The sequence below is a fragment of the Eriocheir sinensis genome, chromosome 66, assembly GCF_024679095.1.
Source record: "Eriocheir sinensis breed Jianghai 21 chromosome 66, ASM2467909v1, whole genome shotgun sequence".
Classification (NCBI taxonomy): Eukaryota; Metazoa; Arthropoda; class Malacostraca; order Decapoda; family Varunidae; genus Eriocheir; species Eriocheir sinensis.
In genome coordinates this window covers 6,845,487-6,863,410 of record NC_066574.1, presented here as the reverse complement: position 1 = coordinate 6,863,410, position 17,924 = coordinate 6,845,487, and the positions used below count along the sequence as shown (strand labels likewise).

Sequence of the window (17,924 nt, the reverse complement as noted above, 5' to 3'; positions counted from 1 at the left end):
ACGTCTGCATCTAAAACGGGAAAAACACCCATTAAAACCCGGTTACCCATCTCTGTGGCCTTGGGAAATGGGAGCCCGGGGCGTTGAAATTAGAGAACGAGTGTTATTTCCCCTTTACGAGTTAGAACATATCTCATTTCCAAGTCCAAGTCCTTTTTTTCTTGTCCCCGGTGAGGCAGGGAATAATTAAAGTCCTCATTTGTATTCCTGTGTTCATAGATGAGTCATACCTCTGAAGACTATATATGGAAAAGTGTTCTGTCAAGTCCCCCGTCATTTTCTGTCCCTATAGTTTCTTTCGCCGGGTTGTCATACTTTCCCGCGCTTCCCCGATTCGAATTTGTCTTCACTCCCCTGTTTTCCCCTTCCTTCCCCGTCCTTCCTATCTCCCCACTTCTCATTCCTCTATACTGCTTCTCCATCTGTCTACTTGTCTTCCTGTCTATCTAATGTTTTCTTCCTTGGGGCGCCTTACTTTCCCGCGTTTCCCCGATTCGAACTTCTCCTAAATCGTCTTTTTTATTCCCTTTCCTTTCTCTTCAGTTCTCCTTTTCCACCCCTCTCTCATAATACTATCTCCTTCCCTCCTATCTCCTTTTTTCCGCCCCTATTTTCCTCCTCGGGGCTCAATATATACTTTCCCGCGCTCCCCCGATTCGAATTTGTCTTCACTCCCCTGTCTTCTCCTCTCTCATTCCTTTATACCTCTTTATCTATCTACTTTTTATCTGTCTACCTATCTATCACTGTCTATCTAATATTTTCTACCTCCGGGGCGCTAGAATTAATCTACCGCGCTTCCCCGATTCGAATTTGCCTTCACTCCCCTGTCTTCCCTCTGTCTTCTCCTCTCTCATTCCTTTATACCTCTTTATCTATCTACTTTCTATCTGTCTACCTATCTATCACTGTCTATCTAATATTTTCTACCTCCGGGGCGCTAGAATTAATCTACCGCGCTTCCCCGATTCGAACTTGTCTTTACTCCTCTGTCTTCCCTTCCTTCTCTCTACTTCCTCTACCTATTCCTCTCACTCTACCTCACTTCTCCCATGTCTCCTACCTCCCCATCACCTATTTCCCCCCTGTGGTTTCCTCCCCGGGGGCGCCATACTTTCCCGCGCTTCCCCGACTGTCATTTGTCTTCAAGGATCTTTTTATTATTCCCTCTCCTTTCCTCACACTCTTTTCTTCTTATTTTCCTCTTCTCACTCCTCTCTATCTTCCTCTCTAAACTTTTCTTCCTCCGGGGCGCTAGAATCTCCCGCGCCTCCCCGATTCGAACTTGTCTTCCGTCCTCCTCAACCATTCTTTTTATATCCCTCCCCACTTGTCTCTACCCATTCCTCTCACTCTAACGCACATCCCCCATATCTCCTACCTCCCCAGCACCCATTTTCCCCCGTGGTTTCCTCCCCGGGGGCGCCATACTTTCCCGCGCTTCCCCGACTGTCACTTGTTTTCCCACCCTGCCGCTGGTGTGTTGACCGTGACGTCACAGGCGAGGGGGACGGCGCCGCCATACTGTGGTGTTATTGTGCACATTCTGCCTAATCCCATGCCATCCGCGCCGCGCCTAGATGTTGAACGCTAAATACATGACATCATACCACTTTAAAGACCCGAACAGTGATTGCCAGGGACGAGAATTGTGGGATGGCCGGTAAGTAAGGCGGAAAATAGGCGCGAAGAGGACGGAGGTGCCGAGGAGGGGTCCGTCAAGCAGTTAATTCCCGTAATGTCTGATTTTGCAGGCAATGGAGACATCCAATGGTGCTTCTCTCAAGTCAAAGGGACGCTCGACGATGACGTTAGTGAAGGTGAGTATTATGGTTGGTGTGGTTGGGTGTGTGGTTGGGTGTTTCTTTTCCCGCCTAACTCTATTTTATTTTCCCGTTTTCCGCCGCCTGGTTTTCATTTTTCTTATCCGTGTTGTGTTTTCGGCCTCCTGTGTTGCGTGTGTGTGTTTTTTTCAGCCTCCTGTGTGTGGTTGTGGTTGTGGTTGTGTGTGGTTGATTATTTTCCCTTCCCGCCTTTCCTTACTTTCCTTTTCCCGTTTCCTCCTCCGGTTTTTCATTTTCCTCATCTGTGTTGTGTTTTCTGCCTCCTGTGTTGCGTGTGTGTGTTTTTTTCAGCCTCCTGTGTGTGGTTGTGGTTGTGTGTGGTTGATTATTTTCCCTTCCCGCCTTTCCTTACTTTCCTTTTCCCGTTTCCTCCTCCGCTTTTTCATTTTCCTCATCTGTTGTCTTTTCTGCCTCCTGTGTTGCGTGTGTGTGTTTTTTCTCCCTCTTGTGTTTCGTGTGTGTGTGTGTTTTCTTCCTTTCCCGCTTTTCCTTCCTTTCCTCTTCTTTTCCCTCCTCCTGTTTTTCCTTTTCCTTATGTGTGTGTTTTCCTGCCTCCTGTGTTTCGTGTTTCGTGTGTGTTTTTCTTCCTTTCCCTCCTCTCCGTCCTTCTTTCCTTCCTCTTTCCTCTTCCTTCTCTCCCCCATGTTCTAATTTTCCCTCCTTTTCCTCCCCAGTGTGTGTTTTCTCTCCTTCCCTCCTTTCCTCCCCCGTATTCTCTCCCTTTCCCTCCATTCCTCCTCCGTGTGCTGTCCTCTCTCTTCTCTCCTCCCCCGTGTTCTCTCTCTCTCCCTTTCCTCCCCTGGGGTTGTGTGTGGCTGGGGGGGCACTTATATTGTCTCCCCGGGGTGTGGTGGGGTGTCCAGGGGTGTGTTCTCTTCCCTGTGGTTCTGAGTTTTCCATCCATGTCGAAATCAGGTCAACTCCACCACCTCCATTCACCTCCACTAGAATTACTCCACCTTCATCACCTCTCCACTATTACTGCAGCATCCCACCTATACCTCCACTTACACTATCATTGCTCCACCTAAACCACCACCACCACTATCACTTCATTATCATCTTTACCATCATTCTGCAACCATAACCAATTTTAATACCTAGTTACCATCATTAGTTTGAGGGCCTTGACACCTTTAATCGTGGTTCGTTAGGTTGGCCAGGTAGAGAGGGTGAGGCTTTCAGGACAGACCTATCTATCATTCCGTTGGTTCGCTCCGCCGCCCTTTAGCTGCTTCTGTTACTGTGAGAAGTGAATGAATAAATGTTTCTGGCGTGATAGATTTACACTCGGTTTTATAAATGGTGTTGGTTGTTAATGTTACTGTTCTACACATTTCACTGTTCACTTTCCTATAGCCGCTTCTGTTACTCTAAAATAAATAAATATGTCTGGCACATTAGCTTTGTACTCGGTTTCAGTTTTGGTAGTTGCGTCTATTATCATAGGTCCTCGGTTTTCCACACTTAGGATGATATTTTAGGTGATCTTTGTGTCTCCCCTCCCGTGTTAGCAATATGTTAATTTCCGTGTGAACTGTGATGCTTTATATGGTGTGGATTTATTTGAATTTTACCTTGAAATGGCTAGGTATATTGTGTTTCGGCGTCTCCCGTGCCGAGTTAGCAATACGTTTCTCTTCGTGTGAACTGTGATGCTTTTTATGGAGTGGATATATTTGATATTTATCTTGAAATGGCTAGGTATACTGTGTTTTGGCGAGGCTATAAATCACTTTTGGCGCTCTCGTAGCTCTCCTCCGTTGAATAAAAGTATCTGCGTGAAGAAGCATCATATTTTACCGAGAAACGAATAGTCAGTGCAGTAGAATGCTCACTTTTATATAATTCTTAACAGTTACATAAGCCCACCAAACCTAACTCATTTCATGGAGCTACAAGAATTTTGCTGTTATGTACTTTCCCTTAATGAAGAGGAAGTAGGTCACCATTTTATAAGGACTAGACTAACAGCACTTTGGTAAATATCTAGAATAGCACCCACTTCAAGATGATGGGGCATGCCACCACCAAACTAACACCCAGCCATTCCATGTTTTCAAACTATTAGAACCCCACCGCAACCCTTGGGGATTATTTACAAGAGGGTAGCCTAATAATTTTGAGACGCTGACTGCCCATGTAGAGGACCCACCCCTGCCTCCGCCCTGTACCACCCCACGCTGTGTATTTCCGTCGCCCCACACTGGGTGCTGAATAAATGTAAACTAACCTAGTCTAACGTAACCTACCTAACGGGGATTTAACCCACCCACCCTCCTCTATTTTCTGGAAGTCATTTGTTACTGCACTGCATTCAGGGACCCCAAAAGAAACCATATTATAAGAGTTAACCTCGCAATAGGTGGCTATCCCCTTGGTGATATCCCAGCCTTTTTTATCGCTGCTGAAGTAGTACTTAAGCTATTGCCGCAAAAATAGTAACCTCTTGCTGCTTACTTGTTCAAACCTGGAGACAAGTTATTCATGATAGTATTAATTATCTATATCACTTTTAAATTATGGCTATAATACTGCAAAATATCATAGAGGTTAAGTTATCAGTATTTTTTTAGTTTTGCCATGCCAATATCAGTACAACTACTTTGTGAAACTGAATCAAGGCCTAACACTAGCCCCTTCAATACAAGCAGACAAAACATAACCTCCATGCCATATCCTGGTTTTACAGACTACGTAGAATAGTCCAATGACCATGACGCACATACAGCGTCTCTAGGATATGGTTCGAGAGATGAAATGACTCATATACTGCGTCATGGTACTGAAGAGGCTAGCTTCGTCTTTGAATGGCAAGTCCGGCTATATGGGCACATGGTATTCTTCCCGGGTGTTGATTCTGCTCATTGGGTTGTTTCTGCACAAGTCAGCCACTAGGGGAGACCAGAGGAACACCCACATATCTCATGGCTGGGGCAAGTTAATCAATCCCGCCAAGAGTGGCTTAGAATGGGAAGAGTAACTGCATGGGGGCATGGGTGAAGCAACGCGTCCCCTGCCGTACACTCCCTGTTAATAATATATATAGTCTCTTAATGGAATTACTGTTTTAGCGATGATTGGTTAATGCCCCTTGTGATAGGTTACTACTTTAGTGTCAGATGGTTACTATCCGTTAGGCTAAAGTGCGGTTTTGTTAGTTTACACAGAAATTCTAACAGATTAGGTGGTCATAGGATACTGGCGCTAGATTGTATTTGTTTGTTCGTATAGAAATTTATCGCTAACCATTTGCGGCTATATTATGGTTAGCGGGAATGCATTTTCGTCTCTTAGCTATAACGTAAAGTCTGATATTATGAACTTAGGTGGCAGAGCAATACCACATATTTACCAGGTTAGTTTACGTTAGGATACATAAGTCTGGTGCGCTATATTCATTTAGATGCCAGAGCTGCATGGCAATACAGCACAGGGGTTTACCATTTTCCGTACTGGCCAAGGAACTGTGAATGTACCTGTAGATTTTATTCATAATTTTAACTGATGACTGTAGACCGTAGCTATTAGTTGTTGAGTGTGGCCATGTCCTGTCAGCTTACCGGCCCACGAGTGGTGCAACAAGTGGGCATATACAAGTGTTCCATTGCTTAGGCCCAAGAGTACTGTTAGTGATACTTATTTGATTATTGGCTGATTTCCCCCGATGATAAGAATTTGTTATACCAGTACATGCATGGTGACGAAACTTTGGATATGTGCCGAGTCAGCCAGGTTAGTGTTGGGGTTTTAACTTACCAGGATAGCAAGCTGAAGGTGTGGAAGGATTTTGATATAGAAGTGGAGTGTCTTATCTATCTATCCATATCTCTTGACACCTTAGTCCTAGCTTCCGCCAAAGGAGCGGTCACAACAGAGGCACCTTTAGAAGAATGTGATACGAGGAATGGTTCATCAGGCTAGTTTTAGGCGTTGAAAATGACGGCAAAAATAAATATAAAGGGCAATGGTTTCGTATCAGTGATTTCATACATTTTAGATAGCAAACCTAACATGCGCTGACTTGCTTACCTTGCACTGACTCGCATACCTTAAATATTGAAGGAGGAGCTTCTGAAATTTGTTTACGTCATCTGTGAGCTTCTTGAATGTTTTAACTTCCTGTGCTCACTTCTCATATTAGCTAAGCTTCTGCAACCAGTGGAGTTAGGTTACTTACGTATTTAGCGGGACCATTTCACTAATTTAATAAGACAAGGTTGCTGTCACTGATTTTCTGGTAATGGTTGGTTAGTTTCAAAACCTAGAAAAGGGAGAAATGCAGCTACATAGTAAACGTTTGCAAAATGAGACATATTGCCAATGTTGTGAACTGTAAATTAAAGCGAATGTTACGGAGACATTCGTGTAAAAGCAAAGAGGAGGCAGAAGCATATGTAAAACTAGGCGACGCAAGGCCAAACATAACTACAGGAATTTTTTAGTTTTGGTAGATAAGTGAGGCGGAACAATTGGGTGTAGGGAGCTCAAACCAGGACGAGCCACCATTCATCAATTGTATGCACGTCAACGGAAAGGAAAGGGGTTGTAGATGCTCTAGCCGTCTGTCCTTCTCAAACCATCCCCACCCCGGCCATCAAAACTAACAAATTATGGGGAGGTAAATGGATTAGCCAGCAGTGTTGATGGAGACTGGCCTCGGAACCCTGAAATGCTAGTGTACTGACGGGTAACGCGTGCTCCTTATCATAATATACTGATTTCCTGTGATGGCATCTTTTCACCTGCTTGCTAGGGGAAAGATCTGTTGTCAATGAGCCAAACCTTGACTAGCAAAGTACCATCTCTTTGTATAGTTACTCTAAAGAAGCCATAAGGATTTTGTTGAGAGATAATAGTGCTCAGTCCTGTATATTGCCATCGTTTTGATTTAATTCTCCATTCATAACGAAGTCTATGGCATGACCTTTTCCAAAACATCTCACAGAAAAGGAGAGACTCGGCTAACTGGTGTGGGAGGTTGGTGGAGGGAAATAGGAAGGACAGGCAGTCAATCCCCTTTAAGTACATATGTGACCCCTAGACCCTTTTTCTGTTGGCTTTTTTTCTGTATGCCTATTGCTTACCCTTGTCATGTGAACTAAACTGCTCACTAATGTAGTATTGAGTGTTCCTGGCACTTAAATTGGGTTAAATTGTACCCAGCATAGAGAACGCAGTCATCTTATAGCCGCTGGGGAGACAAGGCATTCTGTGGCCTGCCTAGACACTCGTTGCAATGTCATGTGGGGAAGTTATTCTTGCATTTACATCTATTAACCTACATAAAGGAAGTTGTGGGACAGTCTGGCCTTGATAGTGCCATTATTCCCCCTCCCCCCTCACTGAACCAAGAGTGTGTGTAATACCATTGGCATCTCATCAGCACATAACATATCACATTAGCAGATGATATGTCAGAAGTCTTATGACACTAAATTGTATCAATGCCCAACCTGATTACAGTATTTCACCGCCCTTGAAGATAACACCTGTTTTGGGATGTTAGAATGTCAAAATTAGTAAAGGATATGCAGATTAAAATAAATAATTGATAATATAAAATAAATACATAGATGTGTGTGATAAGATACAAGAAATCAAAGTACTGTAAAGAGATAGAGCACAGCAAAGAAACTAACTTGGAAGTGTTCAAATCAAAAGCAGTACTCCCAAGTCGGAGCACATCTAGATTTGAAAATGAAAATTGGAGTTATCTGCTGGAGAATCTGTAACTTGACAGATCAAGTCTAGGGAGATTAGATAAACATTAGATTTAAATTAGATAGAGAGAGAACAGTGCAGAGAATGTGGGCTGCAGGATCAATAGGGAGGCTCAGACAAAAAAAAAAGTAAGCAGGAGTATAGAGGTCAAGGCAGACTTAGGAAATAGGAATGAGAACAGTGCAGAGTAGGCAAGCCACAGGATCAATGAAATGAAAGGGGAAAAAGTGAGTGAGAGTGGAGGAGTCAGGGTCAAGGGAGACTTAGGTAATGTGTTGTGCAGCCTTGCCAGCTTAATGTTCAGCTCCATGGAACTAAAGTGGAACAGCCCGAGGAGGAATTCAGGCAGTGGATGCTATGTTGGAAAGTAAGAATAGTTGATGTAGCTACAGACCAAATATGGCATCATGATTTCCTGACCATGAGTGGATGTTTTATTTTATTTTTTATTTTTTTTTATTTTTTTTTACAAAGGAGACAGCTCAAGGGCACAAAATAAGGAAACAATAATATAAAAAAAAGCCTGCTTCTCGCTGCTCCTAAAAAGAATCCAAGGAGGTGATCGAAAGAGGGGTCAATTTCGGGAGAAGACGTGTCCTGATACCCTCCTCTAGTTTGTGTGTGTGTGTGTGTGTGCGTGGTCCAGATATGACAGTGATAACATGAACGGTCATAAAAGCATCTGGCTACAGCAGTTCTGTTTTTCATCTTTGCTGCAGGGTTAACTTTTTTATTATTTTGTTTAACCCGGAAGCAGCGACGCGCCAAATTTGTGGCTTTACCATGTAGGAGCGACAGGCCAGATTTGTGCCATAATATAAACCCCCCAAAATAGATGATGCATAAACTGATCACAAATGCTTTGATATATATTATGAAATGGTTTGTGTGAGTGATGATTTTTTCTCATTTTTATCGCTGAGAGGGACCATTTAGAAACATGATCCCCGCTGCTACCGGGTTAAACATTTGGTGTAGAGCAAAAGGGAAGGAGTGTTCAGAAGCAGGTTGGAAGAGTAAACTTTGTGGTTATTTATATATGTGAAAATAAACAAGACAGCAAGCAGAACTGGAGGGTGACTTAAGCTTATCTATATATCATTTTAAGAGAAAAGAAGAAAAAAATCACCTGGTTACTGAAAGCATCAAAAACAACTTGAGTATAAAGTATAGTACAGTGATGATTAATTCCTCTGAAGAGTTACTAAATAGATTGAGATAGATAAATTATGTGGAAAAAAACTAAGATGTGGGTCAGAGAGAAAGAGAGAGAGTTTGATGATGAAATTAATTTAAGTAGTTAAAGGAAGAAGTCATGAGATGGGGAAAAAGATTATAATTGAGAGCAGTTAACCCGGTAGCAGCGACGGGCCAAATTTGTGGCTTCACCGTGTAGCAGCGACGGGCCAAATTTGTGGCTTCACCGTGTAGCAGCGACGGGCCAAATTTGTGCCATGATATTTACCCCCAAAAATAGATGATACATAATCTGATCACAAATGCTTTAATATATATTATGAAATGGTTTGTATGAGGGGTGATTTTTTCTCATTTTTCTCGCTTGGAGGGACCATTAAGAAACATGATCCGCGCTGCTACCGGGTTAAAGACTTGTTGATTTTGTATATTCGCTTCTTGCCTTTGCTTATCACTGGGGTCTGTTCTACATCTGCTTTTTATCTAGGTGCTAGGTTCTGTTCTATATTTGCATCTTAACCCAGTAGCAGCGGGGATCATGTTTCTTAATGGTCCCTCCAAGCAAGTAAAATGAGAAAAAATCACCCCTCACACAAACCATTTCATAATATATATCAAAGCATTTGTGATGAGATTATGTATCATTTATTTTGGGGGGTTATATCATGGCACAAATTTGGCCCGTCGCTGCTACCGGGTCAACATAAAAGCACAAGGAGTCTGCAGGAGGCTGGTAGACCTACACGGGGCAGCTAGGCAACAGGCTCTATTCGCTATCTGCATCTTAAAGAGGCTTTGGGTATTTTTCTGTATTTCCTCCTTGTCCAAACACTGGGTTCTATCTTATATTTACTCTTCTATGCATTGGGTTCTATTATATATTTGCATCTATAATTTGTAGGGGAAGGAGGAGGAGGAGGAGGAGGAGGAGGAGGAAGACAAAGAGTAATAAGAAGAGGACGCATTAAAAAAGAAACGAAAGAAATAATAAAAATGCGATCGAGGAAAAGTAAAAGAGTTCCCTAGAAAATTATATTAACCTCATTTGCTGACTGACTGGCTTCTGTTTTGTATGTTATGGGACTCTGTAGTTTGTCGGCGTAATGAGAGCTTTGTATTTGTGGTTGCATTATTAAACACTTCATCATAATAGCCGTTACATTACAGCTATTTTCTAGGACGGTTAGCAGGGTTGGTGCAAGATTAACCATTAGCAAAGTCAGGAGCAGTAAGTAGCGGGCTTTTTTTTATATATTTTTCTTCACGCCCTTGAACTGTCTCCTTAGCTGTAAAAAAAAAAAAATCACTATATCAGTCGCACGGGTTCATGTGACACTCGGTGATGACGCAGCTCTATAGGTGTAAGAAGAGCCTTGTGTTTCTGGCGGCAGTGTTGCATATGTATTGCCATCATAGAGAACCAGGCCTCATTCTTTTTTCTTAGGTGATTCAAAAGTTCAGGTAAGAAGAGGTTTGTGTACGTGGTAGGGGTAGCGTTACATGTGTTATCATCATTGAGAAATAGGTGTCGTTTTTCTTTGACAATTGTAAAGTTTAATTGTATGAAGAGGTTTGGGTTTGTGGTGTTGGCAGTTTTTATTATTTATTTATTTCACTTTTTATTTGTTATTATTTTTTTCTCTCGGTAAAGGAAGCAGCTCAAGGGCAAAAATAAATGAACGTAGAAAAGCTGCTAACGTATCACCATCATAAGCGACTAGGTTTCATTCTTTTTCTTATATCATTCAAAGGTTAAGGCGTAAGAAGTGCTTTATTCATATCGTGGCGATGTGTTACTCATGTCTTGTATACCTTTGCAGCTGACATCATCTCGTGTGTGGAGTTCAACCATGATGGGGACCTGCTGGCCACGGGGGACAAGGGTGGCCGGGTGGTCATATTTCAGCGGGACCCGTCGGTGAGTGTGTTTGCCGTCCCTGTGAGGATGGCACTCATTTCTTAGTTTGGGCTTGTATGACCACAGTAGTTGCAGTGCCATGGCTCAACACACCAGTAAATCAGTCAGTTGGTGTGGGGCTGCATTGCCTCCCTCAAGTTGCCGTAATAATACTGTTGCCTCCCAAACCTTAGGCCAGACCATTGTAAGGTACACTGGGCATTGCTGGCTAATGTTTTCCCACTGCATGTAGATAGTGTTTTCCATTCAACACTGTGCTTTGGTGTTGACAATAATAAAAATACGATAGAGGAAAAGTAAAAAAGTTCCCTAGAAAATTATATTAACCTCATTTGCTGACTGACTAACTGACTGGCTTCTTTTTTGTATGTTCTGGGACTGCAGTGTAATGAGAGCTCTGTATTTGTGGTGGCATTCTTACAAACATTTTATCATTACAACTGTAACATTACATTATTTTCTAGGATGGTTAGCAGGGTTGGTGCAAGATTCACCTCATTTTGGCTCCCTCATGCGTCGTAAAAGTCATAACCTTTAGATCTGGCAAATATTCAGTGTTTGTCCTGGTAACAGCTAGAACAGGGATGTGAGGAGATGTAATGATGAAGCTGCCTTATCCTTATGTTTCGCACATTTAAAAGTGAAGGGAAGGGCTCATCCTGTCTTGATGAGAGACCCCGGGTTCGATTCCCGGGCGGAGTGGAAAAATTTGGGCGGCTTTTCCGATACCCTACGCCACTGTCCACCGAGCAGTGAATGGGTACAAGGTGTTAATTGGGGGTTGTGTTGTGTTCCCTTCACCTTTGATTCCTTCCCCTTCTGTCTCTCTCCGGCATATGACCACAGACGTTGCGCCGACTAAACGAAACTTTCCGACTTTTTTCCTGTCTTGATGCAGGCCGTGGCCTCTCCAAACAGATATATTTGTTTTTCATGACGTAAATACTAACCATCACTTTTCTTACCCAACAGTCAAAAAACTGCCACCCTCGCCGGGGCGAGTACAATGTCTACAGCACCTTCCAGAGTCATGAACCTGAATTTGACTACCTTAAGTCTTTAGAAATTGAAGAAAAAATCAATAAAATAAGATGGCTCAAGAGGAAAAACCCAGCACACTTCTTACTCTCTACTAATGGTGAGTTATTTTCTGTCTTCATCAAAGGGGACCACACCCCTTGATTTTATGTTTTAGGTTATGTTCCTCCACAACCTTCACTCTAGCAGGAACTTAAGTGTCCCAAAATGATGGTATTTGTAAGACTGGGAGTAATCTTTATTAGCGTGATTAACCCAATAGCTGCGGAGACCATGTTTCTTAACCCCTTAGGGATGCAAAAAATAATCGCCTGTGTTAGCCAGAACGCAAAAAAACGCCGATTTTCATGTGCGTATTACAAAAAAAAATCATTTAACAAAAGTTTTAGAGTTTTTCAAGTGCTTTCTAATGGTATATTCAGAATTTCAATTATTTCCATACTTCACCTAGAAATCAAGGAAAATCGAAAAAATTACTTTTTTTCGTCTGACAAAAAAATAACTGAACAAAAGTTGTAGATAGGAGGAAGCCAAACACAGAAATGCATAGTAATTTCTCTTCCTAACAACACGACGTGGACGAGCGCCAGTGGAAGTTGCGCCAGTGGAAGTTGATGGCTGGGGAGAGGGTGGGGTCTCACTTCCACCCTCCATGATGTACGGGTGTGTGACTGTGTGGCTAGGCGTATGTTTGTTTGTCTACTGCGTGGGGGTGCCAGAGAGTGTTTATCTGAGTAGGGAAGCGTTTAAGGACACTGAGAAAGCGAGGGAAATTTAAAGAAAATGGGCCGTCCGCAGGTGGGATGAGCGTCCTGCAACGGTAAACCACCGTTTGGCCGCAGGCGGGATGGGCGTCCCGAAGGGGTTAAAGGCCCCTTTAAGCAAATTAATGAGAAAAAATCATCCTAAAATTTCAATCCAGGGGGAAATTTCCCAGGTTGGGAAATCCTGTTCTATAATATATGAGGCGTCAGGAGGTAAAGGGGCGACATCACCACAACATAGTTTTGAGTAAATCTCACTCAAAGTTTATCAATGTGTACTGCACTTTCCTCTTGACTTACCAAGTTTTTGTTTGTATTCATTTTAATTGTATGGCCTTGCTGTATAATAACTTTTTTATCATTGTTATTGAAAGATAAATCAATTTTATTGCTAAATTTTTATACCCCAAGTTGGAAATTGGTTATGATTATTGGAATATCCATAATGAATGTGGATTTTTGAAATCTATGTTGATCGCCTAAACTAAGGTATGAACCATTTCATTTTAAACCAAAATGCTGATTTTTTATGAATTTTTCTAATGATAATGTGAGGAGTCCTGAGGACAATGTTTACTTCTCGGGCTTTAACTCAGACGCTCCGCTTGGTGGGCAGCACGGCCTGTGATTGGTGGAGCGGCGGGTAGGGCTGGAAAACCAGCTCCTCATTGGTTCTCATGCTGCTGGCGATGCTGCCTCTTTACCTCTGACAACTACTACGTGATAATAAGGAATTCTTGTTCGCACTTATTGCTAGTACACCCTCGATTCTCTTGTTATAAGGGTCAGGATACCTTGCACTGTTTTTGGAAATCATAGAAAATGTGTGTGCCTATCGCATGGTACACTTAACTAAAAATGCCAGATTTGGCAGTGTCTGGACAAATTGGCAGATCCACGGGGTGGCCCATGGGGCCCGGGTCCCCCCCCATGGTCCTGAGCGGATACGGGAAAACTAGCTCAAAACCGCCCTGCGGCTATAACATTGCTTTTTCTTAGAAGAATCAGCCGTCTCATTCAGATCCGAAGAGAAAGACTGGCCGCCCAGGAATTCTTTAGCACCATTTCCAGGTCGTTATGGCCATTGATTCAGGTCAGTCTACCAGTTATTCAGGAGCAGGACTGCCGAGAATGGTGAACCGGTAATGCTAATGCCCCTTCCACCTGCAAAAATCCTGGCATCGGGCCCCCAAAAAACTTTTTTCCTGGATCCACGCCTGTCTGGACACCTCATATATCAATGCAATTGTGATCAGTTTATGCATCCTCTGTTTTGGGGGGTTTATGTCAAAGCAAAAATTTGTCCCGTTGCTGGTACCCAGTAAAGCCACAAATTTGGCCTGTCACTGCTACTGGGTTAAATGCATCTCACTGTTGCATAATCTTTTCAATCACTGACCAAAGAGGGAGAGAGGGACGGATGATTACTTCCATATGTAACGTCCCCTCTTTCATACCTATTCATTATTCTCTGGTCCAGTTGTTGATGAGAGACCATGATTCTATAAATACCTTCAGCAAATTGCCACAACGGGTAGAATTGAAACCTCATCACTTCAGTTGGTAGGGAGTGGAGATGAATGGCCGCTGTGGGAGGGGAGAGGCTGACTTAAGTTGTGAGGGCTGGTGACATGCACTACACTCTTGCCCTCTTGTCCTAGTCACATGTCTTAATGCAGAGAGAAAATGATGAAAGGAGAGAAGATGTGCTCTCTCTCTCTCTCTCTCTCCCTTGTTCTTCTATCTGGGACTCATTGTTTATTTGTTTTCCATTTTCATAATTATTTGACTAAGGAATAATAGCATTAGAATCAGAATATTTATGATTACAGACATCAAGAGGGAGAAGAAAGAGGGACATCAAATAAAACATGAGAAAAAAATATATTATAGGGACAGCAGAGGGAGTAGTGGACTGTCATATTTTGATCTATAAACACTCATTAAATGGATTTGGTATTGTCTAAAATGATCCTTCACTAGTTCATCAGCTCAGTAATTGGCAGCCTCTGAAACTACTAATGTTTCTATTGCTGTAATGTTCTATTAGTTGTTACAAGAGAATTAAGTCTTTGGATTCAATTTCTGCCTCAGCATGTAGGTTTGGTTGTCAGGATCAGGTAATTTGCTGTTTGAATATTTATTTGTATTAGTCTTTACATTGTTTCTTATTCTCCACAGATAAAACCATTAAGCTATGGAAAGTGTCAGAGAGAGACAAACGAGCAGAAGGCTACAACCTGCGTGATGAGTCCGGCCAAATCAGGGACCCCACTTCACTTACTGCTTTACGGGTGAGTGTCATGAACCCTCAGGTTGAAAAGATGGGTTGAATGCTTGTCTTGGCTGCCTCATCCCAGAGAGGTAGCTGTAAAATACTTTCCACCTCTCCATGTATCTTTTGCCTATTCCAGTCCTCATTTATCAAGTAGTGTGTACTCATCATAACTCCGTCATAGACAAGCTCTGAAGGTCATATTTAGCAATTTATCTTGTTCAGTTCCAATTCATTTTTAAATATGCCTCACTTATTGAATTGGGAAGATTTTCAAATAACATTATCCCAGATTGGGACATGTTATAGCTTTGTGAGTTCAAGAATAGACTTTATTGATTTTTTGTTCCACAGGTACCTGTATTAAAACCAATGGAATTGATGGTTGAAGCTTCCCCTAGGAGAATTTTTGCCAATGCACACACGTATCACATCAACTCTATCTCAATCAACTCAGACCAGGAGACTTACCTGTCTGCGGATGACCTTCGCATCAACTTGTGGCACATGGAGGTCACTGATCAGGTGAGATTACCATTAGAAAGGATTCTTATTACTCTAGTATTGCATTTCTTTGTCTTGAGACCAATTGTTTGCCTTGTTATCAGTATCCTTCCATGCAGCAAGTCAAACACCCTATCAAGGAGCATGAGAAATGTCTGTCTTTTCATTATATTGCTGACAGTTTGCATGGTAAGCATTTAGATGATGGTGGTATAGGTAAGTCTCGGCCTTCCCTTGTTAATGTTCTGTGATACAGGCCCATTGCTGAGGCCTGTATCAAAGAACATTGCCGGGGGAAGGCTGAGACTTGCTTGTACCATCATAATCAGAATGCTCGCTCTGCAAACTGCCAGTGATAAAATGAAAAGGCGTTTGTGTCATGCTCCTCGACACCATGTTTGACTCGTTGCAAGTTTGAAAATGCTGCAATGTGCCCCATACCAACCATCTTGCCAACAACACTTACATTCAAACTGTCATCCTGTTGCAATATTTTCCTGCCTTTCTAAAGCTTTTAAACAATGTCAGGGAATTTCTTAGGTAACCATTAACTTTCCACCTCCCTGACCACCAGTACAAAGACATCCTGATAGCTTATGACAGTGCTACAAATCTTTCTAAACTACCCTCATACAAACAGAATTCCTCCATGTACATTCATCTTTATTTTCCTAAAAGGTCAATCTATTTCTACTGTATAGACAGTCACTATTATGCTCCTAAACTTATAAACAGTGATGTTCCACTGTTGATAGTTTACTAATGTTATTTGCAAAACAAACTGTTCTATTCATTCTTATGCAGATGACTACTCTGCATTACTCCACATGAAAATGGTAGGAAAGTGGAGCTAAGATATTGGTTGGGTTTCATTTACTGATACATCTTCTGGTCTCTTTGCAGTCCTTTAACATAGTAGACATCAAGCCCACCAACATGGAGGAGCTCACAGAGGTTATCACTGCAGCGGAGTTTCACCCTCACGACTGTAATGTATTTGTCTACTCCAGCAGTAAAGGAACCATAAGGCTCTGTGACATGCGACAAGCAGCCCTCTGTGATAGTCATTCTAAGTGTAAGTTATAAAATGAAATACTTCTTATGCACAATCTGTTGAATTTTCCTTTGACCTAGTTAGTGTTGATATATTTTGTTGCATGCTGTCCTCATTAATTTCCACCAAATGTATATAGGGGAAAAAAATGAGGCAACTAATCTTTCCAGACATCCTACTGAACATGTGCTGTGTATGATGATTAATGCTATGCTTCATTTTAAAGTGTTTGAAGAGCCAGAAGACCCAACCAATCGAAGTTTCTTCAGTGAGATCATCTCCTCCATTAGTGATGTCAAGTTTTCCAACAGTGGTCGCTACATGATATCAAGAGACTATCTCTCAGTAAAAGTGTGGGACTTGCACATGGAAACCAAACCAATTGAGACCTATCCTGTAAGTCAGAGTATAACTGTACTCTAGCGAATAGTTTCACTTGTCTATATTCAAATACTGGCTCTTTGAAACATTCTTGATGAAAAATCTCACATACTCTAAATTTTTCAGTTCTCTATTTTTCCCTATCTTTTTTTTAAAGTAAAATTTACATCTCATGCTGTTGAATCCACTCACTTCCTCTAGACTTCACACCTCTCTTCTCTGTCTGCAATCTCATTTTTATTCTCTGATATTTTCTTTCATAATTTTGCTCTTGTCAAACAAAATTATCAGAACAAGATAACACTGATTATAATGTCAGATACTTTATGCAACTGAATATTCTTATGACACATATTCTTTCAGGGAAATGTTTATTTATGATCCACGCTCATATTTTTTGTTACCTTTCAGGTGCACGAATACCTACGCCCCAAACTGTGCTCACTGTATGAGAATGATTGTATTTTTGACAAGTTTGAATGTTGTTGGAGTGGCAATGACTCCGCAATCATGACTGGCTCATATAACAACTTCTTCCGAATGTTTGATAGAACTTCAAAACGGGATGTTACATTAGAAGCCTCTAGGGAAACTGCCAAGCCCAGATATTTACTTAAACCCAGAAAGGTAAGATAGCACTGTGTATACCACCATAATTCAGAATCAAGTCAATCCAGTCAGTATGCAGTTACTGAAATTGCCTTAGTTTGGTAAATATTCATGAATATTTGTTCTATGTAACTTTCTTAGTTTCATCCATCTTGCTGATAAGGCATGAGAATCTTAATGTGTCACAATTGCGTACTCATGTTTGTGAAGAATTAAACCTTTAACACATGCACTTGCTTTCCAGGTGTGCACAGCGGGCAAGAGAAAGAAAGATGAAATCAGTGTAGATTGCCTTGATTTCAATAAGAAAATTCTTCACACAGCCTGGCACCCACATGAAAATATAATAGCTGTTGCTGCCACTAACAACCTTTACATATTCCAAGATAAATTTTAGCAGTCCTCTTCTGATGACTAGAGCTTAGGTAAGTGAGGCCTCTCAAAATCAAAATTCAATGTGATTTAGTAGTTTATGTAAAGACAGTAATTGGAGTATATGATTAATTAGTCTTTTTTTCTCACAGAAGTATTTAATTCTGTCAGGGCTACGAGCTATGTTTTGCTTGCAGTTAGGACTAGCCTGCAGCAGTGTTGTATTCTGGCAATTGAAAGTTCC

General features: G+C 41.8%; 1 protein-coding gene across 3 annotated transcripts in view; it reads left to right on the top strand.

Moving 5' to 3' along the window:
• Nucleotides 1-17,924, top strand: part of LOC126987788 (protein phosphatase PP2A 55 kDa regulatory subunit) — an 88,005-nt gene that overhangs the window by 67,843 nt on the left and 2,238 nt on the right. For 2 of the 3 annotated variants that reach the window (XM_050845123.1, XM_050845124.1), the window contains 9 exons: nt 1,755-1,820; nt 10,586-10,683; nt 11,656-11,821; nt 14,667-14,779; nt 15,115-15,285; nt 16,168-16,339; nt 16,545-16,714; nt 17,111-17,326; nt 17,553-17,733. In XM_050845123.1, coding sequence (XP_050701080.1) covers nt 1,755-1,820; nt 10,586-10,683; nt 11,656-11,821; nt 14,667-14,779; nt 15,115-15,285; nt 16,168-16,339; nt 16,545-16,714; nt 17,111-17,326; nt 17,553-17,705 — 1,325 coding nt within the window. In that variant the 3' untranslated portion in view covers nt 17,706-17,733. Of the gene's footprint in view, nt 1-1,484; nt 1,664-1,754; nt 1,821-10,585; nt 10,684-11,655; nt 11,822-14,666; nt 14,780-15,114; nt 15,286-16,167; nt 16,340-16,544; nt 16,715-17,110; nt 17,327-17,552; nt 17,734-17,924 lie in introns of those variants that run through there. The other variant, XM_050845125.1, reaches the window with a different exon arrangement.